Source organism: Thalassophryne amazonica, chromosome 15, assembly GCF_902500255.1.
Source record: "Thalassophryne amazonica chromosome 15, fThaAma1.1, whole genome shotgun sequence".
NCBI lineage: Eukaryota > Metazoa > Chordata > Actinopteri > Batrachoidiformes > Batrachoididae > Thalassophryne > Thalassophryne amazonica.
In genome coordinates, this window is record NC_047117.1 from 71,824,738 (window position 1) to 71,847,657 (window position 22,920).

General features: G+C 40.3%; 1 protein-coding gene across 2 annotated transcripts in view; it reads left to right on the forward strand.

Annotated features, from left to right (window-relative positions):
- Nucleotides 1–22,920, forward strand: part of zcchc7 (zinc finger, CCHC domain containing 7) — a 111,703-nt gene that overhangs the window by 75,940 nt on the left and 12,843 nt on the right. For both annotated transcript variants that reach the window (XM_034188102.1, XM_034188103.1), the window contains one exon: nt 22,378–22,473. In XM_034188102.1, the coding sequence (XP_034043993.1) occupies nt 22,378–22,473 (96 nt within the window). The remainder of the gene's footprint in view (nt 1–22,377; nt 22,474–22,920) is intronic.

Sequence of the window (22,920 nt, forward strand, 5' to 3'; positions counted from 1 at the left end):
GCGTCTGCCTTTCACTTTTATTTTCCTTCCCTTATTTTCAGCCTAAGTGCATATGTGACATTTGTTCTCATGCAGCGTGTCAGAACCAAAAACAATCACATGAGCCACATGTCATTGAGACAAGTTTGCTCATTTGTGTGTTTATCTGAAATGAGGAATCTAACTACTTTTCTTGGTTGCTTAGGTGTGTGTCTGTGTGTGTGTGTGAGCACACACTCGCATCTGAGAGAGTGCGGGGGTGATATAGACCTCAGCCTAAGAGAAAAGAGCAGCTTGTTTGTCAATTAAAAGACGTGATAAAGCATGAAATGGGCTGCCAGCGCCACACGGGACGAGACAGTCAGAGAGAGGCAAGCGGAGTGCGTGTTTGCATATATCGTGGTGTGTGTGTGTGTGTTGGGGGAGGTCTGTCACTCTCCTCTATGGAGATTAATTAGCAGGGGCTGTCTAATGAAAAGGCAGCATCGTTAGCGTTGGGATAGCACGGTAGGAGAGATGGAGGGAGGAGGAGGGAGCAGGCCAGAGAGTTCCAAGGGAGAGCGAGCTTATAGCTGTGCCTCAGAGAGCGAGGGCAGAAAGACAGCGGAAAGAATGGAAGCTGGCTTTAATTGTTGAGAATGTGCTGGCAGAAGATGAGTAATGTTTTTCCACAGTGTCGGCATGAAAAGAGTCATTGATTAACCGGAATAATAAAAATCTTTTCGTGATTCTGTATAATAGTAGATATTTTCATTTGAAGATGTAGAGGAAGGTGTACAAAAACATTTGGAATCATCTACACAGTATAACCCTGTTATCACTTTCCTGAATATAAATCCCAGAAGGTCACTGTCTGTAATGATGACAAACTGGCGTGTGAAGGTCATGGTTCACCTTGACTGTGTGCACATGATTTGATGACAGAATACAACAGACATGTACTGTGTGAAGTGCAAAAAGAACTGCACCAGACCTGTAGAGAACTTTAGCACAACTGTGGCGCTTTCAGAAATCCTACTGGTAAATGTTCACGGGCTTCACAGAAATGTAAGGGATTACCAAAATATGTCAAAGTTCATGATTGGGGAAAAGAAAAATAAGAAGTATTTTTGAGTAGTAACAGCTCAACTTATTAACTCAACTCCACTAAATTTTACTCAGTTTTCATACTGGGTGTTTTCTTTTCCACTGGCGATTGCAGCTCCCCTAATTTATCACAGTGACGCCACATGAAACTGCTGTCATATCATCTTAAATGTGACACACACTAATCAGTGAGTAGTTCAGCTTTTGCAATACTTTGTCGAGTTTGTTCAGGAGGCCTTTTGTCTCCCGTCTCACTGTGATGGTGACTATTTTCTGAAGAATCAGTAATCTGCAGTGTTTTAAGGTCACCATTTGGTATCGCCTCAGCTCTCTCAGAACCATGACACAGGAGATACCAGGTGCAGGACCAGGTAATAGGTAGTAGGTACCAGGTTTGGCCATTTGAGCAGGTATCATGCAGTGGAGAATAACTGAGGTCCCTTCAGTGAGGTCTTTTAAACCACAAGTTAATCCCAGAGTGCAATTGAGCAACTTTCACAGCCGCACGCTGACATTGACATGTGAGTGTTTAATAAATGAATGTTTATTTGACAAAATTAAGTACATACACCATGTCTGTAACTCTTATATAGCTGTTACTAAGCTAAATTAGAAAAAAAAGTTCAGCCTATGTTGTTAGTTTTACACATTTTGAAAAAATATGCCTTTTTTAAATAAACTGTTTTTTTGGAGTGACCGTGGAGAGGTCACAGAAACTGCATGCGTGGTTTGAGAAGACACAGATACTTTCAGCTACATTAATTTGAACATGTTCATAGCCTGTTCTTTGTCCTCATACACAAAATAAATCACAAAAATAATCAATAGATTAGCTCTGTTGGATTCATAATTGATATTTCAACGCTATAGGAGAGTGTCCTGAACTGTAGACTAGAGGAGGATATGCTGATGGGTCCCTTTTAGCGTGTTTGGGTGTTTTTCTGTGAGTGACTGTGTGCTTTAACGGGTGGTGGATTGTGACCCAGGTCTAATTGAAGTATTTAAGCCATTTAAGTACTGGGAACAGAAGGTCGTTACAGATCTAAACTGGCATGGGGGTTCTGGCCGCACACAAACACAAAGTCACACACATGCAGACGCAGGGCTCCTTCTGTTTAAGACAGCCTCATTTTATTCATGATGCTGCTTATGACCCTGAACTCCCCGATGTGAGCGCAAGTGTGTGCGTTTTCGCTTTGGGAGATGTGACTCTGTCACCTTCCGCTGGGCTCAGCCAGGTGTGAAAAGGCATTCTGTCAGACCTCCCTGTTACCAGGTCCATTTATCCTCTGCACGTGTGTGTGTTGGGCCCATTTATCTTCCATGAGTGTATGTGTTGTCTGCCTGCACCTGGTCCTCAACTAACAAACTCCTCCAAACCACAAAGTATAGACCACAAAGCCCCATGGGTATTTACTGAGAAAGTAAGATACTGACACACATGGACAGACACACTCGCACAAAGCTACCCGTAACATTTTCAGCTTGTCCGTCTCCAAAGGTTTAAGAAGACTTCTTCTTCTTTTTTCTTTTTTATTCGTGCAAGATATGGTAGGAGTGTGACGATATGGTTGCTCTGCGATACATATCACGATACACAATTGCATCACTGTTCACATAACTATGTAAAAAGTAACCTATAGTGAAAGTTAAAACTTTAGAGAAACAAATTATTATGAAGTATAAATTGTAATCTTTGATGTTGCTTCCTGTTTGTGTATTTTTATACATCATTTATGATTTTTCTGCAAGAGGAAGTTATTTCTTCTGTGCAGTAGCTGATTTCTCATGGTTCGATACAGGCTTTTACAGTATGATTTATCACGATGCATCATTACACCTGTAAGATATGTCAATCTAAACAGGTGTAAGGAAGCACCAGGATCTTGATAATTGGATTAAGTAAATATAAATTCATAAACCGTTAGAAGTAGAATACTAGGACTGTAATAATTAACAGATACAAATCTAAAATCACTTTTAGAGTGGCATACGACTATATTAATACACAGACCCCAGAATCAATCTAAATGTACTAGGAATTTCTCAGTGGCTCAAGTTTATAACTTTATAAATTGGTAGTTAAGCTTGTTTCACTCCTGCTTCCACATCTTCAAACTCTCAAAAGTTCAGAGGTCAGTAGAAGAATTTCACGAGTCTGGTCACAGGAACATTTAACTTGGCGTGGTAAAAACAAAACGGATATGTCTGATAACACGGTATCTCTGCAAAAGGTACCTTTTACACCCTGTTTACAGTTTATTTCTGCTATACAGGTTTAGAACAGGAAAGTTACGTTATGCTAATCAATCAATTCAATCAATTTTATGTATATAGCGCCAAATCACAACAAACAGTTGCCCCAAGGTGCTTTATATTGTAAGGCAAGGCCATAAAATAATTACGTAAAAACCCCAACGGTCAAAACGACCCCCTGTGAGCAAGCACTTGGCGACAGTGGGAAGGAAAAACTCCCTTTTAACAGGAAGAAACCTCCAGCAGAACCACGCTCAGGGAGGAGCAGTCTTCTGCTAGGACTGGTTGGGGCTGAGGGAGAGAACCAGGAAAAAGACATGCTGTGGAGGGGAGCAGAGATCAATCACTAATGATTAAATGCAGAGTGGTGCATACAGAGCAAAAAGAGAAAGAAACACTCAGTGCATCATGGGAACCCCCCAGCAGTCTAAGTCTATAGCAGCATAACTAAGGGATGGTTCAGGGTCACCTGATCCAGTCCTAACTATAAGCTTTAGCAAAAAGGAAAGTTTTAAGCCTAATCTTAAAAGTAGAGAGGGTGTCTGTCTCCCTGATCTGAATTGGGAGCTGGTTCCACAGGAGAGGAGCCTGAAAGCTGAAGGCTCTGCCTCCCATTCTACTCTTACAAACCCTAGGAACTACAAGTAAGCCTGCAGTCTGAGAGCGAAGCGCTCTATTGGGGTGATATGGTACTATGAGGTCCCTAAGATAAGATGGGACCTGATTATTCAAAACCTTATAAGTAAGAAGAAGAATTTTAAATTCTATTCTAGAATTAACAGGAAGCCAATGAAGAGAGGCCAATATGAGTGAGATATGCTCTCTCCTTCTAGTCCCCGTTAGTACTCTAGCTGCAGCATTTTGAATTAACTGAAGGCTTTTCAGGGAACTTTTAGGACAACCTGATAATAATGAATTACAATAGTCCAGCCTAGAGGAAATAAATGCATGAATTAGTTTTTCACCATCACTCTGAGACAAGACCTTTCTAATTTTAGAGATATTGCGTAAATGCAAAAAAGCAGTCCTACATATTTGTTTAATATGCGCTTTGAATGACATATCCTGATCAAAAATGACTCCAAGATTTCTCACAGTATTACTAGAGGTCAGGGTAATGCCATCCAGAGTAAGGATCTGGTTAGACACCATGTTTAAGATTTGTGGGGCCAAGTACAATAACTTCAGTTTTATCTGAGTTTAAAAGCAGGAAATTAGAGGTCATCCATGTCTTTGTCTGTAAGACAATCCTGCAGTTTAACTAATTGGTGTGTGTCCTCTGGCTTCATGGATAGATAAAGCTGGGTATCATCTGCGTAACAATGAAAATTTAAGCAATGCCGTCTAATAATACTGCCTAAGGGAAGCATGTATAAAGTGAATAAAATTGGTCCTAGCACAGAACCTTGTGGAACTCCATAATTAACCTTAGTCTGTGAAGAAGATTCCCCATTTACATGAACAAATTGTAATCTATTAGATAAATATGATTCAAACCACCGCAGCGCAGTGCCTTTAATACCTATGGCATGCTCTAATCTCTGTAATAAAATTTTATGGTCAACAGTATCAAAAGCAGCACTGAGGTCTAACAGAACAAGCACAGAGATGAGTCCACTGTCTGAGGCCATAAGAAGATCATTTGTAACCTTCACTAATGCTGTTTCTGTACTACGATGAATTCTAAAACCTGACTGAAACTCTTCAAATAGACCATTCCTCTGCAGATGATCAGTTAGCTATTTTACAACTACCCTTTCAAGAATTTTTGAGAGAAAAGGAAGGTTGGAGATTGGCCTATAATTAGCTAAGATAGCTGGGTCAAGTGATGGCTTTTTATGTAATGGTTTAATTACTGCCACCTTAAAAGCCTGTGGTACATAGCCAACTAATAAAGATAGATTGATCATATTTAAGATTGAAGCATTAAATAATGGTAGGGCTTCCTTGAGCAGCCTGGTAGGAATGGGGTCTAATAGACATGTTGATGGTTTGGATGAAGTAACTAATGAAAATAACTCAGACAGAACAATCGGAGAGAAAGAGTCTAACCAAATACCGGCATCACTGAAAGCAACCAAAGATAACGATACGTCTTTGGGATGGTTATGAGTAATTTTTTCTCTAATAGTTAAAATTTTATTAGCAAAGAAAGTCATGAAGTCATTACTAGTTAAAGTTAAAGGAATACTCGGCTCAATAGAGCTCTGACTCTTTGTCAGCCTGGCTACAGTGCTGAAAAGAAACCTGGGGTTGTTCTTATTTTCTTCAATTAGTGATGAGTAGTAAGATGTCCTAGCTTTACGGAGGGCTTTTTTTATAGAGCAACAGACTCTTTTTCCAGGCTAAGTGAAGATCTTCTAAATTAGTGAGACGCCATTTGCTAACAGCTGACTTCTTCTATGCTGCGCTTTCTGCTGCTCTCTGTGGTGCTGCTCCCAGTGGTGAACAGAAGGCATGCAATTGCGGTGCCAGTATGCTGCGACAGTAGCAAATACCTGAAAAAGATCTGTGGTTTTTAATGAAATATGTATTTAAAGGTAAGCAATGCAAATTTTGGCTCCTTCTAATTTATGATGGAAGGTGAACAGCTACATTTAACAAACTGTATCTGGTTTCATTGTATTGCACCAAATTGAATTGCATCAAATTGTTTTGTAATAAAAACTATTGTTCTGGAGCGCATATAGCAGCTCAAGAATGTGAATAAGTATTGTTTTATAAGGGAGCTCGACACACTCCTCAATGATACACTAACTTCATGATACTATACATCTCATGATACAGAATTCGATAGATGTCGTCATACATTATTGCCTCCCTGTTCACAGCAGTTATACAGGCAATTAATCAGCTATGAACATCTAGAAACTAATTATAATGACATATAAACTGTTGTCCTTGATGTTATTAGTTTCATTTTTGTATATTATATAAATTGGTTTTGCTTCTAAAAGAGGTCATCATTTCTTCTGTGGATCAGTTGACTTTTAATAGTATTGTGATACTCATTTCAAAAAGCAATATGATTCAATATAGGCTCCATGACATGATTATCACAATGCGATGTACCGTTTCATCCCTGTAAACAATCTGGTACAGGCCTTTGTGCTTCTGCTACTCCATAACTCCTTGGCCACGCATTCAGTTCAACGCAGTCGTGAACCTTTCAAAGTTCTGCATCGGGGTTGGTGAGCGTCACATTGCAATACACTGCCAGAACAGTAGGGGGTGCAACGTTTTTGATGAAGAATGGCCTACTATCCTGTGAAAGTCGTTGATCATGAAACCAAAAAAGTGAGATTTCGGAAATTATGTAGTTAGCGGACCAATCACAGTCCATGCTGTGTCCATGCAGTCTCGGTCGTCTCGACGTGTAGTTACAAATTTCGAAAGGCGCACGTCAGGCTACAGACAGGGGCTTGGAGGGGGTTTGCAACAATGCAGAGGGCTCTGTGTGGCTACAGAGTTGTGGATACAGAGTAGCATAAATTGGACTTTTTAAGTAGTCCACTCTATTGTCACATGCACCATCAGTGAGGGCACAAAGTCCAAAGGATGCATTTTCATCACCAGATTCAAAATATTGTAGATATGTTGAACCAGAACCTTTGGGTTATTTACCAAACTTAATAAATAAATAAATAAACAACTGTATCTGCACATCAGAATTTTACATATTAGTACAAATTGTTTCTTTGAATTGACTTTGTTTCAGTAATCTCACGCCTACAGACAGATTGGTTTTACTTCTTTATTTTGCATAGAGCTTTTTGGTGTTAGGTAAATTCTTTTCCTGCAGACCCCATCTGCCCACCTTCTGCTTCCTCATCACAGACAAGAAGTTTGTTCTTTTGCCTGCCTCCTACCCGCTTTTTCCGCTCAAGGTCACCACAGTATGAACATGCAGCAACTCCAGATGTGTAAAAAACAAAACAAAGCTAAGGCATAAGCGCCATTGAACCAGGGCCTTTCTGTTTTGGAAACAAATGATCTTTGCTGCCCTCATACTGTGCATCATCTGCATGACATCTGCATTTTTGTTAAATGATATAATTTATCTTTGTGATGTTCAGCTTTTATTTACATTTTTTACAGGATTGTCAACAGTCAATGCAACAATGAGCCTTCACTTAACGCAAATGTATTAAATGACGACTTACTTTTGCCTGCTAATCGTTAGTTTTAGTAATATCTTACTCTTGTCTGACTCTTACATAATTCATGTCTAATAAGTTACATTCTGTCCCTGTTGCGTTGGATTTCCTTCCCCTCCCCATTGAATGTCACTGCCGTATATTGAGGACAGAGAGAACCTGTTGCTTTTTAACTCTTCGAGCGAGTTAACTGGTGTTGTCTGAAAAGGTTCTTAAATCCCGTTGGATGGATGTCATGGTGGCTTTGAGGTTTAAGATGGTTGCTGCGTAATTGTAACACTCTAGTATAAATCTCGCTGTGAGCTTTTGATGCGTATCTTCTGTCATTCCTCATTTCTAGTCACTGTTAGCAAATATCAAATGGTCAAATTAAGGAGAAACTGCACACATGCACACAAAAGAAATGATTAAAAATTCTGTCTAGCATTGTGTATTGTCCTTTTTATCCAACTAACCAGAAGAATAGAATAACGCTGTAAGGAAAACGACTAAATTACTGCATACAGCTATAAACTGAGCAGCATTCTTTTATTTTTATTTGTATTTTTTTTTGTGGGAGAGATCATTTGGCCATCGATACTTCTGTCATTATTGATTCAGGAAAAGATGAAAGTTGGGAGAAGAGGAGAATGAGGTTTGTATGAAATGGTGGAAATAGTGAAGGAGACATTGTGGAAAATCTGTAGAGAAATAGAGGAAGACTAGAGGTGTAAGATGGTGGACGGAGAACGGGCAGGAAAGAGCACGTAGTTAAATGAGTTGCTGTCTGAACACAAGCTGCATTGTTGCATGTAAAGATCATACAAAAACGCATGTATGCATGCACACAACACACGTGCCACATGGGCTGGTCACAGTGACTTTTTGTGTTACTGTTAAGACCCTTGTGTGATGATTAAAGTCCAGAGCGCCACCCTGTGGTGATTAAGATAAAGTAAAAGGGAGGGAATGAGCGCAGGATGACTTTGAACATAGATGCTGATTGGTACAGGTATATCGCTGTGTGGGCATTGATTGGCCGCTTTTCAGATGGAAGCAGTGACACCTGGGTGCTTTTTTTTATTGATTGCTACTCCCACCCACAGTGTGTGAGTGCGTGCACGAGAGTAGTTTGTACATGGAGCAGATTCTTTGGTCAGGGTGGTATCAGTGTAAGTGTATTGAGCTCTTCCCAAGGGACAGGTGTGCGTCTGTTTGTTCCTCGGGATGTCCGTGAATGAAAACAGGCCTGTGACCTTTTTGTTCCACACACATAAAAAAAAATTAAGCCATTCATTGCTCTCCTTAAATTTGGTTTGGCTCATTTTGTCCCTGTGTCTTTCTGCAGAAGCGCTTTTGCTGCTTTGCTGTATTTGCTCTTGCCTTTGCAAGCCAAGGTTATGACACTGGCTACTTAACATCATTTTTTTCACGAAAGAAAATTACATTTTTACAAAATCATATAGCTGACTTATTAATATTAAATGAAGGTGCTACTATTTATGTCTGTCTCATAGACATAAATGTTCTGTTGTATGAATCAGCAGACTTTTATGCTACATGTGTCTTTAAGCTGTAACAAGTGTTAATTAAACAAAGCCACAGATGTTAGTTGTTGAACTTTAAAATTGATTCATGAATTTTTTTTTTAGTCCAGGAGAAATTCTTGCTTGTCATGTAGTGCAAAAGCAGTAGTACCCTGATATAACACCCTCATTATCCCAAAGAATGAAAAATACTGTAATATTAACTTAAGGTTATACTTGTATCACCTACTCTTTACCTTGATATGGAAATAAGTCATCTTTAATTCCTTCTGAAAAATCACAAAGCTTTTTGTTGCAGCCCTTGGATCCAAGCGAGAGTCTTGACTTAAGCGTAAAGTTTATTTACTGTGTACATCTAGCATGTTGCCTGTATGGACCCACGGGCTCTAGATTGGGTAGTGTTTATAAACTATGTAGCTGACATTTTTCAAGGGTGGAAATAAACTGCAAAGTTTCTATAATGAGTTGGAATGGTGTGTGAGTCCAGAATGTTTTTAGAACCTTAGACCTCAGTTTTTACAACCCCAAATACAATGAAGTTGGGATGTTGTGTAATATGTAAATAAAAACAGTACAATGATTTGCAAATCCTCTTCAACCTATATTCAATTGAATACACCACAAAGACAAGATATTTATTGTTCAAACTGATAAACTTTGTTTTTGTGCAAATATTTGCTCATTTTGAAATGGATGCCTGCAACACATTTCAAAAAAGCTGGGACAGTGGTATGTTTACCACTGTGTTACATCACCTTTCCTTCTAACAACACTCAGTAAGCATTTGGGAACTGAGGACACTAATTGTTGAAGCTTTGTTGGTGGGATTCTTTTCCATTCTTGCTTGATGTACGACTTCAGTTGTTCAACAGTCCAGGGTCTTTGTTGTCGCATTTTGGGCTTCATAATGGGCCACACATTTTCAGTGGTCGACGGGTCTGGACTGCAGGCAGGCCAGTCTAGTACCCACACTCTTTTACTATGAAGCCACGCTGTTGTAACGTGCAGAATGTGGCTTGGCATTGTCTTGCTGAAATAAGCAGAGACAGTGACGAAAGACATCAAACGCAATAGACTTTTCACTCATGGTATCGGCAACATAATACTTAACTCACTCACAGTAATGCTAACATGACACTTAACTAAACTGACTAAACCAATTGAACTACAAAAATACAAATCAATCACAACACTGTTAAACTAACACGAACCACAATAACAACATTTAAAACCGCCAAACCCAAACTCAGCACAACATAGATTGTTTACTGGTTAGCTATAATCACAAATTTCTCCAGAAATATTAGTCCTGTCAATTTCCCATTTTCACAGCGTTAATCTATGGCCCAAAATAGCATACCAAACAGCAAATGTCAACTCTCCCCAGAGGAAACCAGGCACCATGCCTACAGTGAAGTATGGTGGTAGCAGCATCATGCTGGATGTTTTTCAGCGGCAGGAACTGGGAGACTAGTCAGGATTGAGGGAAAGATGAATGCAGCAATGTCCAGAGACATCCTGGATGAAAACCTTCTCCAGAGCGCTCTTGAACTCAAACTGAGGCAACGGTTCATCTTTCAACAGGACTATGCCCTAAGCACACAGCCAAGAGATTAATGGAATGGCTTCAGGACAACTCTGTGAGTGTCCTTGAGTGGTCCAGCTAGAGCCCAAACCTGAACCTGATTTAACATCTCTGACGAGATCTGAAAATGGCTGTACACCGATGCGCATCATCCAACCTGATGGAGCTTGAGAGGTGCTGCAAAGAGGAATGGGCAAAACTGCCCAAAGATAGGTGCACCAAGCTTTTGGCATCATATTCAAGAAGACTTGAGGCTGTAATTGCTGCCAAAGGTGCATCAACAAAGTATTGAGGAAAGGGTGTGAATACTTTTGTACAAGCAATTTTGTAGTTTTTTAATTTTTAATAAATTTGCCAAAATTTCAATAACTTTTTCATGTTGTCATTATGGGGTGTTGTGAGTAGAACTTTGAAGGGAAAATAAATTGACTCCATTTTGGAATAAGGCTGTAACATAACAAAATGTAGAAAAGTGAAGCACAGTGAACACTTCCCGGATGCAATGTATGCATGTGTGTGTGGGTGTGCGTGCATGTGCTCACCTTACTGTACCACAGTGTATGAGCACAGATGCAGCATTATCAACAACCTTTACATCTTTTCAACACCTTACAGCACAGTGACATATTGAATGAAATGTTTAAAATATTTTCATTCTTAATCTCACATTTCAAAAGCCTACATTATTATGCCATAATACCAATAGGAATATTTATATATGACATTCAATAACAATACATTATACAAGAAAATTCCTTGCCAGATAAAATTATTAAACCCAAAGTTATGTTTTACTCAAACCCTCCTGGCCACCTTTTGAACTGCAGTGCTGTGGGCATGAGTTTTCATGCGAGTCATTTTCAAAAAGCATTGATCACCTTCCCATAGTGGTCATTTTTGCAGATACTTTGTTTTTCTACTGCTGGAAGTTGTTGCAGAATGCTTGTATGGTTTCTCATAGTCTCTAGACCAGGTGTTTTCAAAGTGTGGGAGTTTGAGCTCCCCTCAGAGAACAAACGTATATGTATATTTATGTTTTTCAGGAACTGTCTATGCATTTAAGCATTTTTCAGCCTTTGTAAACATTTTAAACATATTTTTAAAGAACTTTCTATTCTTTCACACATTTTGCACCCTTTTCAAACATTTTAAGTATGTTTTAAAAAACTTTCTAGTCTTCTATTTTTACTTTTTCTAATATTTTAAACATATTTTTTTTTTACTTTTTAACATCACTGTGTTTTTAAATGTCTGACATAACTAACACATTTTAACATAAATAATATTAAGCTTAATCACACCTCTGTTTGAAAACCACTGCTCTAGACCACTGGAAGATGGCAAGAACTAAAAAAAAAAAAGAAAAAAGCCCAGTAAACACTGCTAAAATCCTTTTAATATGTGGCACGTTAAACAAAATGTCTGTTATCATCAGTTGCTTTACACATTTCACTTCTGACCTCCAACAGCCATACAGAAAACAGAACCTGTGCAGTCTGCAGCACTTACTGGCTATTATTTCTGTATGGTGAAAGTTAATATTTTGAACAGTTTAGGCACTGTAGCTTCTAGCTGTGTGCAGTGGTATGAGATGCCCTGAAAGTGTTTTTGATTGATATTACAATTATTGCAGAATAACATGTATTGTAAAGGTATTTTTAAATTAATTTAAAAATAAAAAAGTGGTTTTATATGAAAATTGATATCATGATGTTGCTCTCCTGGTTCATTTTTTGCACCATTACCGTATCCTAGGTCAATGTTTCCTGTGTAAATGTAGCTTCAAATAGAGAATTTGTCACATTAGCGCTGCATTAATGGGTAGTTTAATATCAGCAAAACCAAAATTAAATGTCTGCTCACTTCAGGGTCTGATCTGCTGTCAGTGTTGTGGAGCTAGAGCACCCCTCAGTGGCCCATTAGGTAACTGCACTCTTGTCCTGATGAAATTTCCTGCTGCCCTTCTACACTGTTTGTACATTTAGTGAGATATCATATTACATACTGACACTGGGAAATGAATTTTACGCGATAAGTGTTCTTCTGCAGGTATTATAATTTGTTTGCTTCTTCTGTCCTTCAGAATAACGTCAGTTATGCGATTTACGTGGTAAAGATTAAAACCATGTTTGTATAAGTTGCATGTCTCAATGTTAAAAGTGATAGTATTCATTAATAATGCACATATCAAGTGAGAGAAATGCAGCCTACAAGGATAAAAATGTAAACCAAGCAAAATGTTGTTTTTTTTTTGTTTAATTGCCAAAAAAAAACCCAATAATGCATCAACATTTTCCATGAAGTTGCTTCAATATGTTTGATTAAATGTTTTCATTCATCTTTTCTGACAACACCAGTGAGCATTGCCATGTATAATCTGCAGATTTTGAAATAATAGGTAGAACGTTTTACTTAATTCCTCCTCCAGGTATTTGCATTCTTCTGTCCGTTTGACCTCGTTCAGTTGTTCGGCCTATAATGGTGAGCGCTCCATTCAAAGAGCGTGCAGTTCAGCGAGCTGTTTCTGCTGTCTCATCATTACGCCGGGCTGACTGTCAGAGTCAAAAGTCTCTCACATTTTTTAATCTGTCAGCTGAGACACTAAAAGCTCTGGAGAGACAGGTACAAAAGAAATAGGTTTGGTTGGATTTTTTCCATCTTCTTACTTCATTATGGCAAGTGTAGGTCATTGGGGTTATGAAAGTCAAGTACTGCAGGCTGTATGTAGTTAAGATGGAGCACAATGAAAATAAGTAATGATTGTAACTCATAAAATCTCAACTTCTCCACGATACACTGATCCTCATTAATCATCTCCATCACTGGGTCACACAGGAACATTTAACTGTTACTTGTTTGATACAAGTGTCTTCACATACGCTGCCGGCTGCACACGCAGAGCGATAGGAATGTACAAACAAATATGTGCACGCACACACACATGCTGACACTCTCAAACACAGGTGCAGTGTTATCAGAAGTCTGGCAGGCTTCGCGAGTCTTTGTGTCTTTCCGCTTAGCTGGATGATGGTGTGTGTGTGTGTGTGTGTCTTTGTTTTCTGGAAGCAGGAAGTTTGTTTAGCTCAGATATAGAATCGAGCTTTAACATCCTCACCAGAATACTAGACTGAATCCATCTGTATATTGTATGTCTCAGTCCCTGTGCCAGTATATTTGTGTAAAATGCTGTGACAGAAACAAACCTCCAGATTTAAAGCTGGCTACTCGCTATGCGGGGGTCCGATACGAATGTGCATTTTGCTACTATTTTACTGAAATGCAAATCTTATAGCAAGGTGTGTGGACGGCTTGTGTTACAACACGTAGAGACACATTTGCACCAAGAAAGCACAAAAGGACACGACTTGCAAGGTCCGCACAGTGTCCCACAGAGTGATGGATCAATTATACAGCGCACAGTTTTTTAAAAGTATATAATTTGCAGCAAAGATCTGATCGCGACATATAATTCATTTATATGGTTTGCTAAATTTGCACATACAAGATAAATATTTAATCATTGGCCATGCTTACAGCCACTGGAAGAGTCAAGGTGCCAGCTCATATGGTCTTTGTCAACTGGTGAGCACTCTGCCCCCCCCAAAGTAATCTCATACTTGCTTCTTTTTTTGCTGAGCATGCATCATTTTGTCTCACCATATTCTTTATGATGGCTTTGAATTTATCAGCTGAAATAAGTGTGGCTACTTTTAGGTCTTTTTTGGAAGTTGTTGCATGACCACAGTGCACAGGAGGGAAACGCAGCTTTCTCCAGAGCTGTCTAAATCTGGGGTACATTAAAAAGAGCAACCACTTGGTGCAGTGTTTGTTGCACCAGCACTTATACAGTTACATGGTGGAGTGGAACAGAGAAGGATTTTCATCAAAGAAAACTGACGAAATCTAGGAACCAGTTTTCCATGTGCCTTTTGACAAATTGTAGGTAAAATTTCACATTTTCTCAACGTTACTGTGTTACTCCACCATGAAGCTGAGAATGGAGATGCAAAATAGAAAGAACCTGCATCATGCACAGTTTCTTCAGTCACAGGCACTGAAGCTCACAAAGGCCTTCAGAGTTGTCACGTGTGTCTTGGTGGCTTCCCTCACACGTCTTCTCACTTATGTCCTTTGAAAATGGACAGATTGTGAGTAAAAATGGCTGTAATACTGGAAGTTAATGTGATATTTTTTGTTAAACCCCAAAACGAAAATGAAAGTGTAATTTGACAGTAGGATGACTGCTGCAGGGAAAAAAGTTACTTTTGCTTGTCTGAAGTCGCGTTATGAAAAAAAAAAAAAAATTCACACTGAGTGTTCAAGTGGCCTCCAAGGAGACAACCACCTCAACAGTGGTCCCCATGTAATTTGAGCTGGAGTCCTCTGTGGTATATGAATGAGAATAAACAGTGTAATTAATAAGAGGATTAATGGTAAAGCCTGAGCAGCAAAGGAATAATTTTTCTGTTCTGTTTGAAAAGGTGTTTGCTGATTCACAAGTCTCTAATTAGTCTCCTATGTTGCACAAACACCACTAGGGCCTGCTTTGTTTTGGTGCAAGTTCGCTAGTCTTGTGTTGCTTTGCGAGGCTGTTTCCAGTGATAAAGCATGCAGCGTTGTTCCCCTGTGGGTCGAGTAACACATGCAAACCTCTCCCCATTGCTGCAATAACATATGCAAAACAGAGCCAGCGGCTCCGGCCCCTCTGCTCCCACCCGTTACTGTTCCAATCCCGCCTTCTCGCCACACACACACACACACACACACACACACACACACATGCAAGCCTGTTTGCTTCTCGGATTGTGTTTGATAACTGTGTGTGTGTCTGTGTGTTCCTTCAGATTGTAACGGTCTGAGCTTTGTGTTGGCCGAAGGATTATCACGGCTTTGCCACCAGCAGCTAAAGCAAGGAGCAGAGGAGAGAGCTCAGCTTAGTGTGTGTGTGTGTGTGTGTGTGTGTGTGTGTGTGTGTGTGTGTGTGTGTGTGTGTGTGTGTGTGTGTGTGTGTGTGTGTGTCGGGACAGTTGCGAGAAAACATATTCTTGTATGCGTGTGTGCATGCAAGTGCGCGAGTGAGGGAGTGCTCATGTGTTTGTGTGCATGCATGAGAGGTTACGGTTGGCTGACTGGCTGTGTCGACACAGTGAAGCCCTCAGGACCTTCTCAAACACCCTCGTACACACACATACAGACACACACACAAACAGCGAACTGTCCATCCTCTTCTCGGCTGCAGTCGTCTTTTTGTCTGACTGGCAGCATCACGGAGAAGCTCTTCGCGACAGCAGGTAGCTGATCAGACTGCGATCTCTTCTGCCGTCTGCACTCACAGAGCTGTTAGTGACCTGAGACAGGATTGACCCGCAGCCTTACACGCGTAAGGCTGCCGGTCATCGCCAGTTTGTACAGGAACAGGAGTTTAATTGTTTTTTGATTGTAGATCTACAGTAATTAACATGCTTCCTTTTAACATTTATTTTCTTTTACTCAGATCAGGGACCTGAAACACCAAAAATAAATAAATTAAATTAAATTAAATATGTCACTATAATGATTAGGAATCTCTAAAAGCAGCCAGGAATTATCGAGGTATTTTAATGCTAAGCTGGCAACTATTATAAATGTGTTAGCATTTGGAAAACTGAATGAAGTTGGGCATTGAGCATTTAAAATGGCTGGGAAAAAAAAGATTTCAGATGGTTTGGTCAAAGCAAAACAAAAAAATCATTTGGGCCAATTTTTATTTTCATTTTTTGCTGGGGAGATTACTTTGTTTACAGACTTTTTTTCTTTCTGTAAATTTTTTCAATTTGTGTTTGTCAATGTTGATTATCAACAGTTTTAGCCTTAATTTATCCTTTTATATTTAGGGCCCGAGTAGGCACCGTCCTACGAGGACCCTATTGTAATTGCGCTGTTTATTATTATTATTATTATTATTGTTGTTATTATTAGGGCCCGAGTAGGCAACGTCCTACGAGGACCCTATTGTAATTGTGCTGTTTGTTATTATTATTATTTATTATTATTATTATTATTATTATTATTCTCACTCTTGAAATCGAAATTTTGGCCTCTTCCCATGCTCAAAAACTCACCAAACTTTCCAAAGTCGTCCGGCCGGATTCGAAATTCGATATTTTGGGGGGCGTCGCACATGGTCGCAAAAAACAAAATCGCGAAATAGCGCCCCCTAGAAATTTTCAAAAACCCCTCCGCATTGGGCTTTTTTCGTCGTAGCCTCACGAAATTCGGTACACATATTTACCATGCCAGGACGCACAAAAAAGTCTCTTACTGTCATGGTGAAATATCGACAGGAAGTCGGCCATTTTGATTTTAAGTTTCGATTTTGAGCAAATTTTTGCCATTTTTGGCCATTTCCACTACTTACATTTGAACAAACTCGTCCTAGGGATTTTATCCGATCGTCTTTAAATTTGGTCAAAATCATCACAACACAATGGTGATCAAAAGTTATCAAAAGATTCTAATTAAGTCAAAAGGCGTGGCTGCTAGGGGTCGTCAAACTTTGGCGAGCTTTTGGGAGCACGCCATTTCACTTCGAACGGCTGTCACGCCCACATACTTCATCGTAGATCCTTCAAACTTGCTGGACATGGTGAGGGCTCCGCCCTGAACGTCTGCATATCTTAAGTTCCCACCTGCGCCATAGCGGCCTCCGGTGGTGGCGGGAAATGTCCTATTTTTACTTTAAGAGGTCCTGATGTCACATACTTAACCCAATCAACTTCATTCCACTTCTAAAACATGCAGAACAAATTGGTGAACGTAGGCGATGAACGCCGTGAAGTTACGAGTAACGGCGTCCGTGTGGCGGCGTGCCGAATATTGCCCATTCGCCATGAAATTACGTTCTTCATTTTGACAGCTTTAATTTTGTCACATCATGAAAATTGATACACAGGTACAACCTCTTACAATTCATAGGGGCGTCGCCCATGGGCGGGGCAAAATGCCTCAATAGCGCCCCCATAACTTTCAAAAACCCCTCCACATAGGGGTTTTTTGGAGTAGGGAGATGAAAATTGGTACACGTGTGACTTGCATAGACGTACAAAAACGTCTCTTGCACCATGGGTCTACTCCAAACAGGAAGTCGGCCATTTTGAATTTTCTTCTCATTTTGGCGTGATTTCCACATGTTGTATTTGAACGAACTCCTCCTAGGGATTTTGTCCAATGCACTTCAAATTTCTTCCACATCACCCACAGACGATACTGACCAAAAGTTATCGAAAGCTTTTCTCTATGTTGAAGGGTGTGGCCGCTATGGTGCCGCCATTTTGACCCTTTGCCATGGAACATCAAGTCATGATAACTCCTTCATGCTTTGCCTGATTGACTTGAAACTTCACATGTATGATGACGGTTGGCTCCTGAACACACCCAGCCCCTTTGTTTGTACACTGAGTGCCCCCTAGTGGATGAACAATCAACATGTCATAACTCCTTGATGCATTGTATGATTTGTTTAAAATTTTAACTGTGTGATGAGTGGTTGCCCCTGCATGCACATGCCCACATGTGGTCACAAGAGAACACACTGCCCTGGGTAGGCGGTCGCGCGGAACGAGGGCCCATATATGACTGCTTGCAGTCCTAGTTATTATTGTATTATTGTTAATAAAGTTTCAGGATTCCTCCTGTTTGGGGAAACTAGTCGCATGCACTGCTCAGGTGTGATTTTGGCCGAGTCTTCCAAACAGTCTTCAAATTTTGAAGGTTCTGTGGACCTCTTCTATAAACTCAGATCTTTAGTTCTTTCCATAGATTTTCTATTGGATTCAAGTCAGGTGATTGGCTGGGCCATTGTAGCAGCTGTATTTTCATTCTCTGAAACCAATTGATTGTTTCCTTGGCTGTGTGTTTGGGATCATTGTCTTACTGAAATGTCCACCTTCTTTTCATCTTCATCATCCTGGTGGACGGCAGCAGATTTTTATCAAGAATGTCTCAGTACATTTTTCCATTCATCCTTCCTTCAATTATATGAAGTTTGCCAGTGCCGTATGTTGAAAAACAGCCCCACATCATGATGCTCCCACCTACAAATTTCACCCTTGGTCTGGTGTTTTTTGTGAGGTACAGTGCCATTTGACCTTCAAACATGGTGTGTTTGAAGGTCAAATGAGTTCGATTTTGGTCTCATTTGATTAGACTATAGTCTCCCAGTATTTCACAGGCTTGTCTAAATGTTGTGCAGCAAACTTTAAACGAGCTTCAATGTACGTTTTCTAAAGCACTGGAGTCTTGCATGGTGAGCGTGCGTACAGGCCATGGTGGTTGAGTGTATTACTTACTGTTTTCTTTAAAACAGTTGTACCTGCTAATTCCCTGTCTTTCTGAAGCTCTCCACAAGTGGCCCTTGACTCTTGGACAACTCTTATGATCATTATTTTTACTCTGTCATAAATCTTGAGAGGAGCACCTGGTTGTGGCCACTTCATGGTAAAATTATGTTCTTTCCACTTCTGGATTACGGCCCCAAAAGTGCTTACCGGAACATTCAGAAGTTTAGAAATCCTTCTGTAACCAATGCCATCAGTATGTTTTGCACCAATAAGGTTGCAGCGATCTTCAGAAAGCTCTTTGTTTTTACTCATCATGAGATGTTTCTTGTGTGACACCTTGATAACGAGACACTGTTTTATAGGCCTTCAGTTGGGAATGAGCCAGTTGATATTAATTTGCAATGAAAAGGGGCAGGATTGCTTTCTAATTGCTGACAAATTTCAGCTGGTGTCTTGGCTTTCCACACCTTTTTACATCTCCCTTTCTTCAGGTGTTAAGTACTTTTTCCCTGTCATTTCACATTATTACACATAATTTATGGGCATTTTTGGTTTGAAAATTTCATGTAAATAACACTTTAAGAAATATATTTACTGAGAAAAATGGTGACGTGCCCAATACTTATTTTACCCACTGTATAAATCCTTTACATTTGTGAAAGATAAGTTGCAATTTTGTGTGGTGTCCACTTGAGACATCCTGGATGAAACCTACTCCAGAGTGCTCTTGACCTTAGACTGGGGCAACAGTTCATCTTTCAGCAGGACAATGACCCTAGGCACACAGCCAGGATATCAAAGGAGTGGCTTCAAGACAACTCTGTGAATGTCCTTGAGTGGCCCAGCCAGAGCTCAGACCTGAATCCAATTGAACATCTCTGGAGACATCTGAAAATGGCTGTCCACCGATGCTCCCCATCCAACCTGATGGAGCTTGAGAGGTGCTGCAAAGAGGAATGGGCAAAACTGCCCAAAGATAGGTGCTCCAAGCTTGTGGCATCATATTCAAGAAGAAACTGTAATTGAGGCTGTAATTGCTGCCAAAAGTGTATCAACAAAGTATTGAGCAAAGGGTGTGAACACTTATATGCATGTGATTTCTTTTTTTTTTTTTTTTAGTAAATTAGCAAAAATTTAAAAAAATAAAAAACTTTATGTTGTCATTATGGGGTGTTGTGAGTAGAATTTTGAGGGAAAATTAATTTACTTGATTTTAGAATAATAATAACATAAAATGTGGAAAAACTGAAGCACTGTGAATACTTTTCAGATGCAATGTAAGTTGATGAAGTTGGTGTGCAATTACAGACAACTTTTCACAACACCTAAAGTGTTTTTGTTGTTTTTTCAGTTTTGAAATTAGAAGCAGAGTAGCGCCTCCTTCAATCAGCCAGATGTAGGACAGGTTTATGTTGACCCCGGTGACATGTAAATCCACAGTGAGTGATGGAAAATGTATTTATGGACTGGCTTACTATTTATTGTGATCACAGAATTCCAAACCATTGAGACATAATAACCTTTTGAGAGTAAAAATGTATGATAACGTGCTATAAGTCACATTTACTTTCACTCGCTGCATACAGCCGGGCTTTCTAGGAGTGTTATCCAAACCCCTGAGAAGGAAAGAAAGAAGGCGGCAGACACTGAACTGATATTATCCCACAGGCGCTCACTCCGTTAGCTATTTAGATGCCTCTGATAAGAGGTGCGGGATGAAAACAGAAAGAGGGAATAAGAGAAGGATGAAGGCTCATCCAGTTAATTAGTATTGTATGAGGCAGACAGGTCCTCTCATGCACACGCATACAAACGAACGTTCACGCTAGGTTTCAGACAACTATCACAGGGTGATGGAGAAAACAGCAGGGGATTTAATTTCTTCTCATTTTTTTCCACTCCCTCTTTCATTCATTGGGTCTGTGTGCTGGATCAGAGTATGGTGAGATAACACAAGCCCAAGGTCAGGCAGGAAGAGAATCCTACAGCCAATTTACATGAAGGATGAATGGGAAGAGGGGCAGGACGGGTGGAAGCCGGGGGGTTCAGACGGGAATGGTGATCTCCTTCGGGTGTACATGGGTGGGTGTGTGTGTGTGTGTGTGTGTGTGTGTGTGTGTGTGTGTGTGTGTGTGTGTGTGTGTGTGTGTGTGTGTGTGTGTGTGTGTGTGTGTGTGTGTGTGCGCATGCTTGCAAAAGGTCTGTGATCTCCTGGCCTTTGTGATGGAGATGGGCCCGGCCGGCCTGACCCGATAATGACGCGACGCTCTAATAGCATTCATCCTTTCTGCCGCAAAACTACTCAAGCGGAAAAGAGAAAGGGAGGGAGAGTGGAAGGGGGGAAAAGCGCGAGGGGTAGATGTGGAGAAGAAGGAGAAGAAAAGGGAGGTTAGCTAAGCTATGTTTAAGGAATGGCGCAGGGTACAATCATTTGTAATCTTGGAATCAGGACGTGGGGTGGCTCTGTGGATGAGTGTGTGAAATATTAGCGATAAATGCACTGTCTCTTCCTGGTTTGGTCTCGCTCTCTCTTTATCAGTGTATATTTGCTGTGGGCGCTGGAGCATGGAAGGCTTTCAGAACACTTGTCCATAGGGGACACAACCCTGTGTTCAACATACACCCACATATACACAAATTGTTACTTATCATACAGGGTCATTACAGGGCTCGAACTATAGCATGAGTAATCGCCAGTTTATACCTGCGTCCACATTCTCCACACAATCCACACCCGCCATTATCAGCAGAGAAGCAGGGGAGTTACTGGCTACGGTGGCTGAGAGAAGCCACAAGGCGACACTAGCAAATGCACAAAACATAAACACAAAAAACACTTTCACCTGTTCAACAAAAGGACGCTGCTTCAAATAACATGTCGAAAATGCTTATCAACAAAATCAACGCCAGGAAATATAGCCTACAGCACATGCAACAATTTGGTTGGATAACATGCCTGCCATGAAAAGAGAGTTCTAACTGAAATATCATTAGCTTAAGAGTAAAATCATCAATAAAGCCTGTTCAATAAAGGCACTGAACGGGCCTCCAGACAGAATCCTCTGTTTGTGTTAATACTTCCATTGTGTTTTGAGCATTGTGCCTTGATGTTGTTGCTACTTTCAGCTCTTATATATTTGTGTGTGTGTGTTTGTGTGTGTCTGAATTTGAAGTGGACATATCAAATTGTTGTGCTTAGGGTATATTTATTTGTGTTCTCTGTTTGTAAGCCTTTTTTTTTTTTAATTTGTGAGATTGTGTTGGGCGCATTGAGTTGTTGAATTGATGCACGTTTTTGTATTTGTGTTTTCTGCATTTGCTAGAGTTGTCTTAATTTGGAAGTGTTGTGGCGTTATTGTTATTGTGGAGTTAATCACCACTTTGTTGTCCAACTCGTTTGCATTATCATTGGGAGAAAAACCTTTCAACATTGGATTTTTCATAGATGCATTTTCTGTTTCTATCCTCAGAATAAGAAAGGTCTTCCTTTGAGGTGGAATGGAGAAAACAAGAGTCGAGTTCCTGCGTACTGCTACAACTGCTCCAGAAAAGGACATTATGGCCACGTGAGTAACTCACACTCACCTTTTCAGATTCTGTTCTTTTGCTTTTAATGTTATGGCCCAGTCACACGGCACACAACGATTCCTGAACGAAGGGAAAAAGTAAAAAAAAGTCACAATTCATTGAGAAAAGGTGGACGAAAGAGCTTTATCATCGAATAGCCTGTGAAGCAAGAGCGCAAAAGGGAGGAAAGAGGAACTTAACAAAACCGAAGCTAACGATCTTGACGCTTTAAATGAAACGCGCCTGGAGCCACAGCTGGAGCAGTGTGTGTCTGCATCTCTGAGTTCCAGGACTCGGCGCTGGGATGGAGCTCATAGCGCCTGAGTCCTGGAGAAACTGGAAACAGAAGCTGTGGAAATCTGTGTGCACATCGGTGGACTCACCTGCTCTGGTTCCTAGTCCAGAACAAAAGAGGGATCATCTCCTTCATCATCAGAATCCTCACT